This window comes from Ictidomys tridecemlineatus, chromosome 5 (genome assembly GCF_052094955.1).
Source record: "Ictidomys tridecemlineatus isolate mIctTri1 chromosome 5, mIctTri1.hap1, whole genome shotgun sequence".
In the NCBI taxonomy this organism is placed as follows: Eukaryota; Metazoa; Chordata; class Mammalia; order Rodentia; family Sciuridae; genus Ictidomys; species Ictidomys tridecemlineatus.
Window position 1 is genome coordinate 69,700,280 of NC_135481.1, and position 16,406 is coordinate 69,716,685.

Below are 16,406 nucleotides of genomic sequence, written 5' to 3' on the forward strand. Positions count from 1 at the left end.
TATTTTGAATTGATTTCCTATATGGTGAGGGATAAAGATCTAGTTTTATTCTGTTACATATGAATAACTAGTTTTTCCCAGCACCATTGTTGAAAAGATTGTTTTTCTTCAATGTATGTTTTAGGCAAATTTGTCAAGGATCAGATGACTCTAAATGTGTGGGTTTGTCTCTGTCTCTTCTATTCTGTACCATTAGTCTATGTCTATTTATATACCAGTACCATGCAGTTTTTGTTACTATAATTCTGTAGTATGATTTGCAGTTAGTTATTATGATGCTTTCAGCATTTCTTTTTTGGTTTAGAATTATTTTTTGCTATTCTGGGTTTTTTATTCTTCCAAATGAACTTTAGAATTTTCCTACTTCTATGAAGAATGTCATTTGTATTTTTTATGGGTATTACATCAAATCTGTGTGTTGTTTTTGGCTATTACAACATAAGGTCATTTTAACAATATCAATTCTGCCTATCTAGGAACATATGAGGTCTTTCATCTTCTGAGGTCTTCCTCAACTTCTTTCTTAAATGTTCTGTAGTTTCTATTGTAGAGGTCTTTCACCTCCTTGGTTAGAATTATTCTTAGATTTTTTTTGTTATTGTTGCTTTTTGAGGCTATCATGAATGGGATTGTTTTCCTGACTTCCCAGCAGGTTCACTGTTAGTATATAGAAAAGCTATTGATTTATATACAGTGATTTTGTAAACTGCTACTTTGAATTTGTTAACTCTAGGAATCTTCTGGTAGAGGTTTTTTTTTTTTTTTTCCCTCTTCTAACTATAGGATAGTATAATCTGCAAAAAGTGATAATTTCACTTCTTCCTTTTATACTTTTATTCCTTTCATTTCCTTCTCTTGTCTAATTGACCTGGCGAGAATTTCTAGCACTGTATCAAATAGGAGTGGTGAGAGTGAACATCCTTGTTTTATTCCAGATTGTAAAGGAAATGCTTTCAGTTTTTTTCCCATTTACTATGACATTGGTTTGGGTTTTTCATATACAGTGTTTATGATGTTGAAGTAGGTTCCTTCTATCTCATCTCTAGTTTCTCCAGTTCATGAAACATTTTTTTTAAAGTAAAATATCTTAAAGCACTTTCAAGTTATCATTTCTTTCTCTTTTTTTGTAGTATTACAAAGCCCATCTTTCTGATATCTCCAATCGATTCATCATACTATAGTCAGATGATAAAATCTGTGTAAAACTTTTCAAAAGCTTTGCTTTTCCTAACTTGATAAAAAGGGCCCCAAATTACATGCTAAGCACTCTCACACATTCTGGATTCATGCTATGTCATTCACCTCTTACAATCACATTGGCCTTACTTTAGTTCTTTAAATGTTCCATACTTCTTCCTGCATCAGATCCTTTGTATATTCTAGGCCCCATGTTCCAAAGTCACTACATGCAGTCTCTTCCCTAAGGAAGTCATTCCTGTCCATTTCTCCATCTAGATCAAGACCTAATCCCAGGGTCTCAGAGAACACTTTGTTTTACTCTCTAGCATACTTTGTACATTGTAAAATTATGATATATTAAATAATATTTAGATTACCATCTAAATCCTCTCTTAGACTTGTAAACAAGTGAGGGATAAAATTTACTTGCTGCTTTAGCTGTGTACTCAAATAGTAAATAGAAGCTATTTGAGAAAAACAAGAAATAAATGAAGGAAGAGGAAGCAAGTAAGCTTCCATCTACTGTGAAAAAGTTTCCTATAATGGGAGTTTAAATTCTTCTATTCTAATAAGGTTCTTTTAAAAAGAAAACCTACCTCACTTTAATGGCAAGAATTATTTTGTTACAACTATTTTTCTGCTCTGTTAAAGAGAAAGGATTAATAGAATATGTTCACATTGGCAGGATTCTGTTGTATGATATGGATTTATGAAATAACACAAAGAAATAAGGAGAGTTAAAAAATGCAAGTGACATTTACAAACTATTTATAAATTCTCTTATCCTCTTTTTCCTCCTTCCCTAACTCCTGATCCAAGTCTTAATATTTCACAAAATCTAATAATAAGATTAAACTCATTTCCAGTAATGTAAAAGATGACTAAAACATGATCACTCTATATAATTTATAGCAGCTTTAATACTTTACAAAGAGTCCGAAGGGGGGGAGGGGAACTTAGTTGGTATTTCACTTTCGTGAATACCATTTTGATAATTAAAACATCCCATTAGACCAAATAAGTTTTGTATCTATAAACAATTATTGAGCAACATATATAAAAACTATCATTTCTCTTTATTCCTGTTTTCATTAGAGCCTCATCAGAGCACTCATGCCACACAATCACTTTATCCAGAGAGAGTGGTCATCATATTTTTTCAAGAAAGAGGAACTGCTCTACAATTACTGACAGCAAGATACATGCTGTGAAAAATGGATTATTTAGCCAAACCACAGAGTACATAGAATAAGTAAAGGGAAATTTTGTAAGCTCTCAGAAATGTGCACCTAAGGCAAAGCCTAAGGTCAAGGTTGCAAGCCCCAAAATGCCAGCAGGAAGTAAATAGCTTCTGAGTGCTTGCAACAAGTCAGGATTCCTTACCCTGCCCCCAACACCCCATCTGAGCGTCTGAAACCAATCCCACCAAAGCGGCGTGGCGCTGTGACGGAGGTTGAGGGGTCCCGTCTTCACGTCTTAGATAAAACTCTATGGTTCCCCCGCAAGGGACGATGGGTAACGTCTATACTTCGCGGGCTCCCACAAGCCTCCTACTTCACCCGACCGCCGAGATTCTTTAGGTAGCGATGGGCCGCCGCCCTGCTCGCTGTTACCGGTATTGTAAGAACAAGCCTTACCCAAAGTCTCGTTTCTGCCGAGGTGTCCCAGATGCCAAGATTCGCATCTTTGACCTGGGTCGGAAAAAGGCGAAAGTGGATGAGTTCCCACTCTGTGGTCACATGGTGTCCGATGAGTACGAGCAGCTGTCCTCCGAAGCCCTGGAGGCCGCCCGCATCTGCGCCAACAAGTACATGGTGAAAAGTTGTGGCAAAGATGGCTTTCACATTCGAGTACGCCTCCATCCTTTCCATGTCATCCGTATCAACAAGATGTTGTCCTGTGCTGGGGCTGACAGGCTCCAGACAGGTATGAGAGGTGCCTTTGGAAAACCTCAAGGGACTGTTGCCAGGGTCCATATTGGCCAAGTCATCATGTCCATCCGCACCAAGCTTCAGAACAAGGAGCACGTGATTGAAGCCTTACGCAGGGCAAAATTCAAGTTCCCGGGACGCCAGAAGATCCATATCTCCAAGAAGTGGGGCTTTACCAAGTTTGATGCTCACGAATTTGAAGACAAAGTGGCCAAGAAGCGCCTGATTCCTGATGGCTGTGGAGTCAAATACATCCCCAATCGTGGCCCTTTGGACAAGTGGCGGGCCTTGCACTCCTGAAGGCTTTGGCAGCACTGCCTCCATGGACTGTGCTAATTCATTAATTTTCCTGTTCATCAATAAATTATATTCACTGACAAAAAATGTTTAAATCTTTGTTTTAAAAAATGTTCAATTTTTAAACTAGAAACTATTAGAGAAATAGTTTTTCATCTTAATGCAGAATGTTGTAATTGAAAATGGAACTTTCCTTGTTCAAATAGAAAAAAAATGCTGTGTGTAATTTAGAGAAATTTATTGCTATTCTGATCTAAACTTTAGGAGCATATGAGGAAATATGTTAAAAGTTTTGTTGATAATAGAGTCATAAATTACACAGCTATTCTTAGATTAAAAATAGCTAGAGAAAACCCAAGATTTGTGTGGAAAAAAAAAACACTCGTTTATATCAAACAAATAAAGGTGAAAATAGTGTTAATCATTATTGATATTTTAACTACATCCTCTTTGAAACTGTTCTGTTTCTAAATTTGGTTGCTTATGTTTTCCTATAAATTTCTTTGCATTATTTTTGGAATTTCCTAAGACTCCAAATACCAGCCTTAGGACTATTGGGTATACTGAAAAAGGTTTTTCTAGACAAGTCTTACATTATCTCACACTCGGGAGACAACAGTCCAATCTTTTCTTCATCATAGAAAGGTCATAGGTGACAACAGAGTTCATATAGCTTGTATTTGGACCCCAGTAGAATCAACAGAAGAAAGAAAATGATACTTAATTTGTTAGCTGTACTCTAAGAGGACCCAAGAGAGAGTTTGCAGTCTGTAGGTGTTTGCCCTACGTTAGCGTTACATTGATCACAGGGGTGATTTTTGTTTTATTTTAGAAACTACATGAGCTAACATTCCTTGATCTGTGCTGCTGTTTTGTTGTCTCTCTCTCCCTCTCTCCCTCTTCCTCCCCCCCCCCTCTCTCTCTCTCTCTCTCTCCTGTTCCTGTTCTTTAAATTGATTTAGTCTTTGGAATCTCAATTTTGCAAACCATGCCTTCAAACTTTTATACTGACCACTCATTTTCAGAGACAACACATTTAATGAAAGCAGTAAAAGGAGTTCTATACAGCATGAAAACATTGCTAAACAAATAGTTTCTATTTAAATTTCTTTTGTCAGTTCCAACATATTTGCCTTGATAATTCTTTCAGGTTCTCATGTAAGATGTTTTCTATTGGAATCCTTTTAAGATACTATTTTAAGCTATAATGATTTTCATATAAGTAAATTACTAGAAATAAATTTGAGAAAGATAAGGTAAATGTACAGAAAGAGCTCTTCAGTCTAAGAAGCACTTTAATTGAGTTTTACTTGATCCTTGAAAACTCCTGAAATTATCTTGGAAATTGTTCTGAAATGGTCTTGGAAATTGTCATGGGAAAGATCTGTCCAAAGAGCCAGATTTTTGGACTCCTATCATTCCTGTTCACCTTATAACATATTGTATTTCAAAAAAGCTGTGTTAGTATACCCATAATCCAGCTTTGAAAATATTTTCCATCTTCATTTATTCACCCTTCGATTTGGTCTCAAAACATATTTTAATTTACACACTTGGAACACTTCATTCACTAGTTGTATAAAGACAAAGAGACAAGTCTCCTTATGAAATTGGACCTAAGAGACTCTAAGAGATTGTTTACATACATAGATAATGTGAAAATATAGCTGGGAAGATAGCATTAGAGTGCTTGCCCATGCACAAAACTCTGGGTTGGATTTCCAGCACCATAAAACATAATAATAAAATAATAACAATAACAACAATAATAATAGATATGTGAAAAGAAAAGATCTAAAAATTGATCATTGTCAATAATGTTTGTTATTTGTCTTGTTCCTGCAGGTTTACATCATAAACAAAAATAATATTTAGCTTTGACATAAGGATATTTTTACTTATTTTTTTCCTTAACAATCCTATGAACTTGTGTTCCATAAGCCTTGATTTTTTTTTCAGTATGTTCTGACTTTAGGGTCATTCTAGTTATCAAAAAAATTGATATGACAAATGAGCTGAAAGATAGTTATATTTTGCAAAGCTCTGTTATTTTAAAATGTTATTCAAAATGGAAAGTTTAATTTGGGAATATCTGTATTCATATATTTGTATTCATGCATTACTGCAATAAAACAACTCTTCGTGCATTCGAAATAAAAAAAGAAATAACACAAGTAAAGTTAATTGAATTGAAGAAAATACTGTCCAATAAAACTTTTGATTTGGTTAATAGCATTTCCAAATATATGGAAAATACTAAAGATGAAGAAAATAGAGTACTATGTACTCTATCAATTAGTTGTGGAAGTTCATTTCACAAATGAACATAATAATCCAAGATTTTTGGCCCATTAAAATACAGAATTATTTTAAGCAAACTTAGCTTCAAATATTTAATTTTTATAAAACTATATAATAGCTCTGGCTAAATAGAACTTCTAAAAGCTAATATTGGCATTATTATAATATTTGTTCCTGCTTCACTGCTACTTAGCTCCTGATTTTAGGTACTTGTATCATTTGTTATGATTTATGGCCTTAATATTCTGTTTTACAACCATAATTTCCTCCACTTAAATATACTTTTAGTTCTAGATTTAATTAGATTTAGTGTTCTGGTTCAAGTTTTTGACATTTTTTATAATAAGTTGTTTAAATTTCATTTTCATGTCCTTCTATTTTTGTCTTCTACTTTTGGAGCTCCTTTAGGAAAAAAACAAATGTGCTTTACCAAGTATTCTCTATATATGACTCAGTTATGGGGATTTGCTTTATTCTTCTCCATTGGATTTATAAAAATCTAACTTACTCATCTCTCTCATTCAATATTTCTTTTTCTGTCACCTTTTTCCTCACTTTTGTTTTCAAAGATGTGATTACAATCACACCATTATTTTCATAATTTTATATGATGTAATATGCCTTTCCCAGATCTTTTATTTAATTTGGAATATTGGAGAAGAATCTTTCTCTCTTTCACTAAGTTTGATCATTTTCTTTTTTGTGGATTTAGTCTTCTCTGTGTGTGCTATAGTTCAAAGGCTGGATATTGTTTTCTATCTTCTTTCCCACCACCTAGAGATGAGAAAGAAAATACATAATTTGAAGGGTTAAGTACAGCCTTTGATGGATGTCAGGTTCTGATTCTTTCTCTAGAGTCCATTAAATATTCTATACCCAGGTATGTAATCCATACTGGACATAAAAAAAATCCTTGACTTGCCATTCAAGGCAGAACCTTGAAAATGGCAAGCCCAATTTCTCTTGGGAAAGAGACAGAGTCTTTTGTGAAAATACAGTTTTCCTGGAGGAGAAAATGTCCCCAATTCTCTGAGTAAGGACGGGGACAGAGCATCAGATTGCTTGGAAATGATGATTTTTTTAATCTGAATGTAAGTACTGAATTAAAATGAAAACAAAACAGAACACAACAACTGATACTGATGGTAGGTCAGAGAGATGGCAGAACTGAGATAGAGTATGTCTGGGACAGCCTTTTTCCCTAGTCACTGGCATTTTATGGATAGGATTTAAATTTTTTATCAGCGTTGGGCTATTAATGTGCTTTTAAATCAAAGAAAATTGTTGGTTCTATGTTCTACTCCCCCAAAGTGTTGTTTATTGGAAGGGGGACCATAACAGCAAGAGGCTACAGAGGGGATTTCCTCCATGGTGGCTGCTGAAGGTAAAAAGTGAAAAATCCAGGATTCCTTAGCCAGCTTTCCCTTGATGGGCTTGATCAGGGAGATACAGCATACTCCAATATTCCCTAAAGAACTGACAGACCCCTAATAGAATCAGCATATGACCAGCGTAGGTACATGAAAAGCTAAGAGGTAGTCAGTAATGTGAAGAGTACCAGTAACAAGGAAAAGGGAATCTGCCTCCCATAATCTGGAATCATTTAACAAAGAGAATATTGTCTCTACTTATCTTCTATTTTTAATAACCTAAATTAAGGAATGAAGGGGAGAGGAGTCAGAGGAAACAAGAAAGCAGATAATTCCCCCTTCTCTGTTCTAAGTAATTGAAATCACTACTCTGGACCATACTAATGGAACAGATGAGAGTTTTGAATAGGCTTGATAATAATTTTAATCATTAGTTGGGTGTGGTGGTGTATGCTTGTAATCTCAGCAGCTCAGGAGGTTGAGCAGGAGATCGCAAGTTCAAAACCAGCCTCAGCACCTTAGTGAAGTACTAAGTGACATAGCAAGACCCATTCTCAAAATAAAAAAAGGGCTAGGAATGTGGCTCAATTAAGTGTCCCTGGGTTCAATATCTGATATCCAATATAATAATAATAATAGAAAATAATGAAATAAAAATATAATAATTTTAATACTTGACAGTGATTGAAAAGTTATGAAATCAGGATTAGATAGTGTCAAGAAAATATGCTACTGAAAAAGCAAAAGAACTTCAATGACGCATAGTTGGTAGTTGTTCCAGGAAAATAAAAATTTCATCTTTACTTTAATATTTATTCTGCCAAACCTGTTTACATAATTATTTTGATAAAAATATTTCATAAACAATAATAGCAAATGTCAAAATTACCAAAATTTAGGAAGCTTATTGAAGTTTCAGAAAAGTAAAACCTCATTTAACAAAAAAAGTCTATAACATTTCTCAAAAACAACCTTAACTTCTGAAACACTTCCTAAAAACACCTCTACTCTTCCACTCATATAAACACTTGAAATATGAGCAGATTTTAAATTCTCTTTATGGAAAACCATGTTCATGTGGCTCCAGTCAAATTTTATATCTATAGCTATATCTATCTATTAATCTATCTATCTACTATATATATATATATATATATGCGTGTATGTGTGTATAATATTATGACAAAGATAAAATATTATTATCAAGTAATATATTTTATACATATAATTTATATGAGAGTTATTTTATCTACTTATATAGATACCTCCAAAATTAACCATAAACAATATCAATATTATCTTCCATCTAATTGGTAGAGATTTGATTACACATATAATAGATTATTTAAATTTATATGAATATTTTGCCATTGCAAACCAAAGTTTGAAACAAAATTTTCAAAAAATGGCAGTATTTTTTTAAATTTTTATACATTTTTAAAGATTGTATAAAGTAAGTAAAAGTTATCAAAATATTCCACTTGATCAAAATCACTTTATCTAAAAGCAAAGTTGATTTATTTTAAATTTTTTTGGGGGGTTACCAGGAATTGAACTCAGGGGTGCTTACACTTAGCCACATCTCCAGCCCTTTTTTGGGTCTCAATGAGTTGCTTAGTACCTCACTAAGTTGCTGAAGCTGGCTTTAAACTTGTGATCCTCCTGCCTCAAACTCCCCAGCCTCTGGGATTACAGATGTGTGCCACCTCGCAATAGCAAAGTTGATATTTTAGAACTTTGATTCTCAATATGTTAATGACATTTGCTGCAAATACTACCAGTACTTATTGACAACGAATTTGAGGCCTATAAATTCTCCACTTTCAGAAAATAATTTTATATTACATACTGCATATGAAAAGACTTTTGTTCTAAGACTTGATAATATCACTTTAGATATCTATTCTGGGGAAAAAAATAACCATATGAATCAGGAGACATATGAATAAAAGCTTCCAAGAATTGTTCATGAGAGGAAAAATATATTAAATTTTTAAATTTACATAAAACAATAAATATATCTATCGTGATGTTTTCAGAATGGAAGATGCTATAAACAAAATAAATTAACCATAGCCATAGCTACATACATGGATAAACCTCAGAAAAAAATTTTGAATAAAAAGAAAAAGAAATTAAGACTTTAATTATATGCCTTTTAAAAAAAATCTTAAAAACAAGAAAATCCAGAGGAAATATTTTGTATATTTAAATAAATGTGAGGTAAACCTAGATAGCAAAGTAATAAAATCATAAAAATTTAGTAAACTGGTGGCATGAGTGGGACATATCATGGCCGGGGAGGAGCACAGAGGCCTGTGGAAGATACTTCACAGCAGCATTTTATTGTTTAAAGCAATCCTTTTCAGCTCATTCTTCAATTCTTCTCCTCACATGGATTACAAATCAGAGAATCAGCTTGTCAAATCACCACTCTGTTGCCCTCAAAAACTCCTGATATGATTTTTATTGAACTTAGAATAACTTTGTACAGTAATCTAATGAAAATTGACATGTCTATGAAAGAAAGTCCTTCTGTTTACAGTGTAAACCTCTATATTCATTAAGTCTCCTTCAGTGTTTTTTGACATATATTTTTATAATTTTTCCACTACTGTTATGCACATCTTTTGCTAGATTTTCTTCTAGATGTCATATACTTTTTGACTGATAATATTTTAAATTTTCATTTTAAGTGTGCTCTTTAATAATCTTTCTTTTAGGAATTTTAATATATACCATCATATTCTCTGTATGTATTAGTCATTTGGTCTCTCCCTTTCCAATGCTTATTAATACATATTCTTGTTCTTAGTGAACTAAAACTCTTCAATATGACATTATCAAAAGTAGTAATAGTGAACAATATTCTTACACTAATCCTGAATTTAAGGAAATTGTCTCTAACTTATTTTTATGCCATAATAGAAATTTAAGCAATTTTCTAATTTGGCAAAACTTAATTTTTAAAAACTATTCTCTTTTTCTTTTCCAAATCAGGAATAATAGCTGAATTTATCGAATGTTTTTATGCATATGTTGAGATAATTTTAAATATTTCTATAGAAATATATATGATTTATATTAAATTTTAGTAACACATTTTTGTCATGATAAACTGTCTTTGCATTTCTTGAATAAATCTAATATAAGTCAAATTTGAATGTGATATTTTTATAATCTACTGAATTAAGTTTTCAATTTTGCTATTATTATCATATTGCTTCAAGGATATTCTTGCCTTATATATCAAGTTAGAAAGTATTACTCATTCTCTTCTATTATGGAAAAGACTTATAAAAGATTGTGAATAATCTTTCCTGGAAGGTTTGTTATAATTCCCTTTAAAATACTTGAACATGGTGGGTTCTGTGTGTGTTTGTATGTGATATGTTTGTGTGAAGATTTTAACTAATAATGTAATATCTTTAATGATCATGGAAATATTCTGACTTTAAATTTTTGTAGTGGTATATATATATACATATATATATAATGTAATGTATAATAAAACACATATATAGCATATGTGCATATATTGTAAATATATGTGTGCATGGTTTGTGTGTTCCAATCTGTTTTTGTTGTTGTTGATGTTGTTGGCATAAAGATGTTAAAAGAATTCACTAATTTTATTTTGAAATTTTGCTATATTTATATTTAAATATAGCATTTTCAAACTTTATTTCATAAATAGATATCTAGCTACCATTTTTATGCTTACTCTTTGTTGAACAATCCTGATTGTTGTATCTTCTTTCTATATCTGCGTTTGTAGAGTTTTGCTCTTTTATCAAAGGTCTTATCTCTGCAGGTTTTTTTCATCTTCTAGTTTTGCTATTCAATCTTTCAGAAGCTCAGATTAAACCTTTGTTAGATCTCTCTGCATCCCCTCTGTAGCTCAATATTTCCTTCGTGATTTCCTATATCTTTGTATACGTGCATGGCATTTGAGTGATGTCTATATATCTATTTTTCAGTTAATCATAGATTTTCCTCTGTTGTTTAGCTTGTACATGGACATTTCAATTTTTGCAATTGATTTTTCATTTTCAAAAGTTATATCCACTTATTTCATAAAATAACTACCTCATTTCTTTCTTTATTCTATACTTTATTTTTTTATATTTACATATATAATTACATTATATTTTATAATGGCTAATTTCAGAATCTGAGGCCTTAGGAAATCTAAATTTATTACTTATTTCCTTTGTTTTTGTTCCTATTTCATAATGGCACATTTTCTTTTTACTATGGACTGTTTTGTACAAATCATTCTGTGTTATACCAAGGCCTATTTTGGGTATTTTTTCCAATGCAAAGAATTCATAGTGTCTATTTTATTCTGCTGCCCTTCCTATCCCCCCTTCTGTAGTGTCATGTGCAACTAATTAAAAAAAAATTCATAGTGGATTTTGTCTGTCAACTGGATTGCTACCATCTTGTAACTAATTTTTCTTGTTAGGAAACACCAAGAACTTACGTTTCTTTGTTGAGCTTTCTTACATTACTGTACATTCATGTTTCACAAGGATTATGGATGGTTGTGTGTCCCGTGGAAGTACCCTTTCTTGTACTAACCATTCATAGCTTTATGCTTCAGTTTCAACTTGTTTGTTTCTGTTTTTAGTTCCTTAGAGGTTTCCTTATTTTCTCTTTAACCATGAAATGTATTAAAAGATAACACTGTAGGCAGAATCTAGTGTTATTTTAGTATGAAGATCACTTATAGTACATATTCTTTCTTTCTGCTTAGTGGAAATTTTTTGACATTTGAAGTCTGGTACCATGGTAACTTCACCCTAGGATCTTATTAATATATACAGACTTCACACATATTGGTGTCTCTAAGTCCATTGCATACTTCCAAATTACAGATCTAAAAATACTGTGTGAAATGTAGTTTTTTACTCTGTGTGTGTGTGTGTGTTTACATAAGTTAGAAATATGTTTCCCAGAATTTTCTATAGGGTGTTCTATCACAATGAAAATTCACATGAGATTTGGAAGACAGAGATGAAATGAGAACAACTATGGAGTTGATGCCCAGCCCTACTAAACCAGTAGTTAGGGTTGATCAGCTGGCTCACCTGACTGAAGGATGGTAGCATCCTAAGGTCAGTTCCTCCAGTCCCTGCTAGGTGTCACCCTTCACTTTCTCTGAGTCCCCACAAGGCATGTGTGCGACTGGGCTAAAGTAGCATGGCCTTGTGTTCACTGACAGTGTTGAAATTTGATGCGCTAACACACCTGGATTCCAGATTATCCTCTTGGATTCCAGATTATCCTCTTGGATTCCATTTTCCCTGTGGGACCCAGTTTTTCTATCCTTTCCTTCACTTTCCATGTGAAGTGACTTGCCTCCCCAGTTGCCTGCCCTATTGTCTTGTAGTATGTCTGGCTCACAGCTAGAGAGAACCAGAAGTTCAGTAGACTTCCTCCTTGTTCCTGCTTGGTGCCTTTAGTTACTTTTATCTGATCCCAACTATCTCCTTCAGGATTGTTTTTGTCCCCAGCATTTCCCACTGTTCTAAAAAGTCTAATTCCTGCAATAAATAGCTTGTTCCATATTACTCATACTACTAAAGTAAACTGTAATTTACATTATCATAAAAATCCAGAAAAGATAAAAAAAAAGTTTGGTATAATAATTAAAAAAGAAAATATTTTGGTCTACATAAATTTTTGTTTGGATCTTGATTCTTCCTTCTGCTTTCCCTTTCATCTTGAGCAATGCACTGATTCTTCCAAAGGCTTATTGAATTGTCTAAACTTTAAAACAATTCCAATGATGGAATGAAGATCATCGTAGAAATTATGACAACGTGCACTTAACACATTTTTTGGAATATAGTGAACTCTGGATTTTTGTTGTTTATTATTATTGTTATTGATTATTAAATGATTAGCTATAAAGGAGGTTCATTATACATTAGTTATGTTTATTATTAGTATTACTCTGGCTACAAACTGAAATCTAATGGTACAGAATCTCAAAACCTCTTCATGTTATCTTTAAAATTCATATTTAAACTATCTTGCTTATACTTTTCTAAGTAGACTCAATAATGATAAAGCATTTGAATTTATGTGTGGAAAAGTTTAGTAACCATCATACTCAGTATTGCTTAGAAGATTGATTCTGATTTTCTACTAAAGACACATAAAATTTCTGTGAAATAACTACTACAGGTTACGAAATTCTGCCATATTTTAACTTTGTAGTACCTGTAAATATACACTTTAAGGCATTTGACTGTAATCTTAATTATACAAGTCATTATTTGTATGTTATAAAAATAATATTATAAATTATTCTTATGGAAGTTCAGAGAACACCAAAATATTTTAATATTTCCAACTAATAAGTTACAGAAGCATATTGGTAGATGTTATTTTAGACTGAATGAGCTATGAAAAGGCATGATTAAGTTAGAGAAAGCATTTTAATTCATTATCATGTATTTTTAAAGATGTATTAAAATGTAAGAATGAACTGAGTAAATTAACTCCTTCAAAACCATAGTCTATGATTGTAAACTCATAAATGTTGGCCTAGAATTTGTCTTTCATTTTAGATTTAGTGCCACCAATGCACTAAATTTACATATAATTGCAATAATTCTTCATGCTATATTTTAATTTGTAACCATTTTATCTCTCTCACTTCCTCTTTTTTTCTCTACATCTGTCTTTACTATCCATACACATATGAACACACATAAATACATACATGTGTATGTCTTTTTCACGCACAGGTGAGCTGGTGGGATTTTGATTAGAATTTTCTTAAATTCATAAACCAAAAAGGATACCTATTAAGGATTTTATATCTATTTTTCCATAAACTTATTACTTCTGTCCATTAATTTTGATTTTCTTAAAAGTCATTTAATAAAATTTTATACTCTTTTATTAGGAAAATTTGTCAAATTTATTCCAAGAATATATAGTTTCATTGCTATTATAAATTATATCCTTTAATTCCAATTTTCTAATGTTTATCTTAATGAATTATCCTTTGAACACAGGCAACCATATCTTCTGTAAATTATCATAACTGTTTTAACAATCAAATCATTTTGTGTGTGTGGTTTTCTTTTTTTTTTTTTTTTTTTTTTAGTGTGCTTATGAGGAACTTCAATGTATTGGACAGAAGTGGAGAGAAGAAGTACTTTAGCCTAGGTCCTTCAAAAAGTAGAGCTTGAGATAATAACATTTTTTGTGAAGTGAAGGACAATGTTAAGAGTGTGAATAAAAGCAAGCAAAAGTAAAGCAAAATGGAAAACGGTAAAATAGAATGTGTTACAATAAGCTGCAAAGAGGCCTAGAAGATTGCTCACTAGGTGCATGAGTTTAGTGTGTGATACTGTTTCAGAGAAGGAGGAACTGCATGTTAAAAATCTTTTCCTGAAGAAAGAGAATAGGGAAAATGGATCTAGCTCCCTCTTGTTCCTCTTTATTTAATGGACAATATCCATTAACAATTAACTTCTGAGTTATACCATCTGATGGCATGACCTTTCTCATTACCCATGGTGTATAGTATTGGGTCTAAGTATTAAAATGGAGGGTGCTAGCCAAGAGGGAAGAAGAATGTCAATGGAATCTGTTAAGTTCCACACATTCTAAAACCCAACAGAGCATCTTTGTTCTGCTCTTGAATTTATAAACTGATAATAACAATTACTTTTATTTTTGTTGTGTCACTCAATAGATATATTGAATTAAGGAAGTTCTTTTCCATTAAAAAATAACAAGATCATGGCATATGAACACACATAAATACATACACAAGTATGTCTTTTTCACACACAGGGAAATGGATGGCATTAGAGCAGATTATGCTAAGTGAAGTTAGCCAATCCCTAAAACAAATGCTGAATGTCTTCTCTGATGTAAGGGGGGTGACTCAAAATGGGGTAGGGAGGAAGAGCATGAGAAGAAGATTACCACTAAATAGGGAAGAGAGGTGGGAGGGAATGGGAGGGAGAAGGGGAATTGCACGGAAGATGGAAGGAGACTCTCATCATTATACAAAATACATGTATGATGATGTGAGGAAGAAAAAAAAGAAATATGTTAGATTGGGTAGAGAGAGGTGATGGGAGGGGAGGGGAGGGGAAGGGGGGATAGGAAGGGCAGCAGAATAAAATAGACCAAAAAAAAGGGAAATAGACCAGAGAGAGGAAAAATATGAACAAAGAGAAAAAATTAAAGACATAAGAATACGACAAAAATGGAAAACACCAATCATATATTATTGTCATCCACACATTAATGCATAAAAAATTCCTGCTCCAAATATGGTAGAGAGATTAGTGAATCAAAAAAATAAAGTAAAATAAATATTGCTGGAAAGTAAAAAAAAAAAAAGAAAGAAAATTTTTATTAAGAATGAATGTTGGTCAAAATGGATCAAAGACATAGGGATTAGACCAGAAACTATGCAACTCCTAGAAGAAAATATAGGGTCAAACTCTAGTATTCTCACATAGTCAACAATTTTCTCAATAGGACCACTAAAGCTCAGGAAATAATGCCAAGAGTTAATAAATGGTATGGCAACAAATTTAAAAGTTTCTGCACAGCAGAATGATTAGAACATGAAGAGAGAACCTACAGAATAGGATAAAAGTCTTTACTAGCTACTCTTCTGACAGAGGATTAATATCTAGAATATATAAAGAACTAAAAAAACAATTTTACACCAAAAACCCCACAAATAATCCAATTAATAAATCGGGAAATTAATTGAACAGACACTTTCTCTAAGAAAATGAACAACAAATATATGAAAAATGTTCAACATCATTAGCAAGTAGGGAAATGAAAATCAAAACTACACTGAGATTTCATCTCACACTAATCAGAATAGCAGTCATCAAGAATACAAATAAAGCTGAATGTAAAGGTGCATGCCTGTAATCCTAGCAGCTCAGGAGACTGAGGCAAGAGAACTGCAAGTTCAAAACCAGCCTCAGCAACTTAGTGAGGCCCAAAGCAAGTTAGTGAGATTCTGTCTCAAAATTTTAAAAAATAATAATAATAAAAATAAAAAGATCCTGGGATGTGACTTCATGGTTGAGTGCCGCTGGGTTCAATCCCTGGTATCAAAAAACAAAATTCAAAATAATTATAAATGCTTGAGAGGATATGAAGAAAAAGGAACACTTTTACATTTTTGGTGGGATAGTAAATTAGCACAAGCACTATGGAAATCACTCACAGTTTCCTCAAAATATTAGGAATGGAACCACCATATGACCTTACTATACCACTCCTCAGTAATTATTGCAAAATATTAAAGTCACCATACTACAGT

The 16,406-nt window shown here is 32.5% G+C and overlaps 1 protein-coding gene across 1 annotated transcript; it reads left to right on the forward strand.

The window, feature by feature from the left end:
* Nucleotides 1–2,690: 2,690 nt before the first annotated feature.
* Nucleotides 2,691–3,808, forward strand: Rpl10l (ribosomal protein L10 like). The gene has a single exon (XM_005331746.3). It carries the CDS (start codon nt 2,766–2,768, stop codon nt 3,408–3,410), a length of 645 nt encoding a protein of 214 aa, XP_005331803.1. The 5' UTR covers nt 2,691–2,765; the 3' UTR covers nt 3,411–3,808.
* Nucleotides 3,809–16,406: the final 12,598 nt, after the last annotated feature.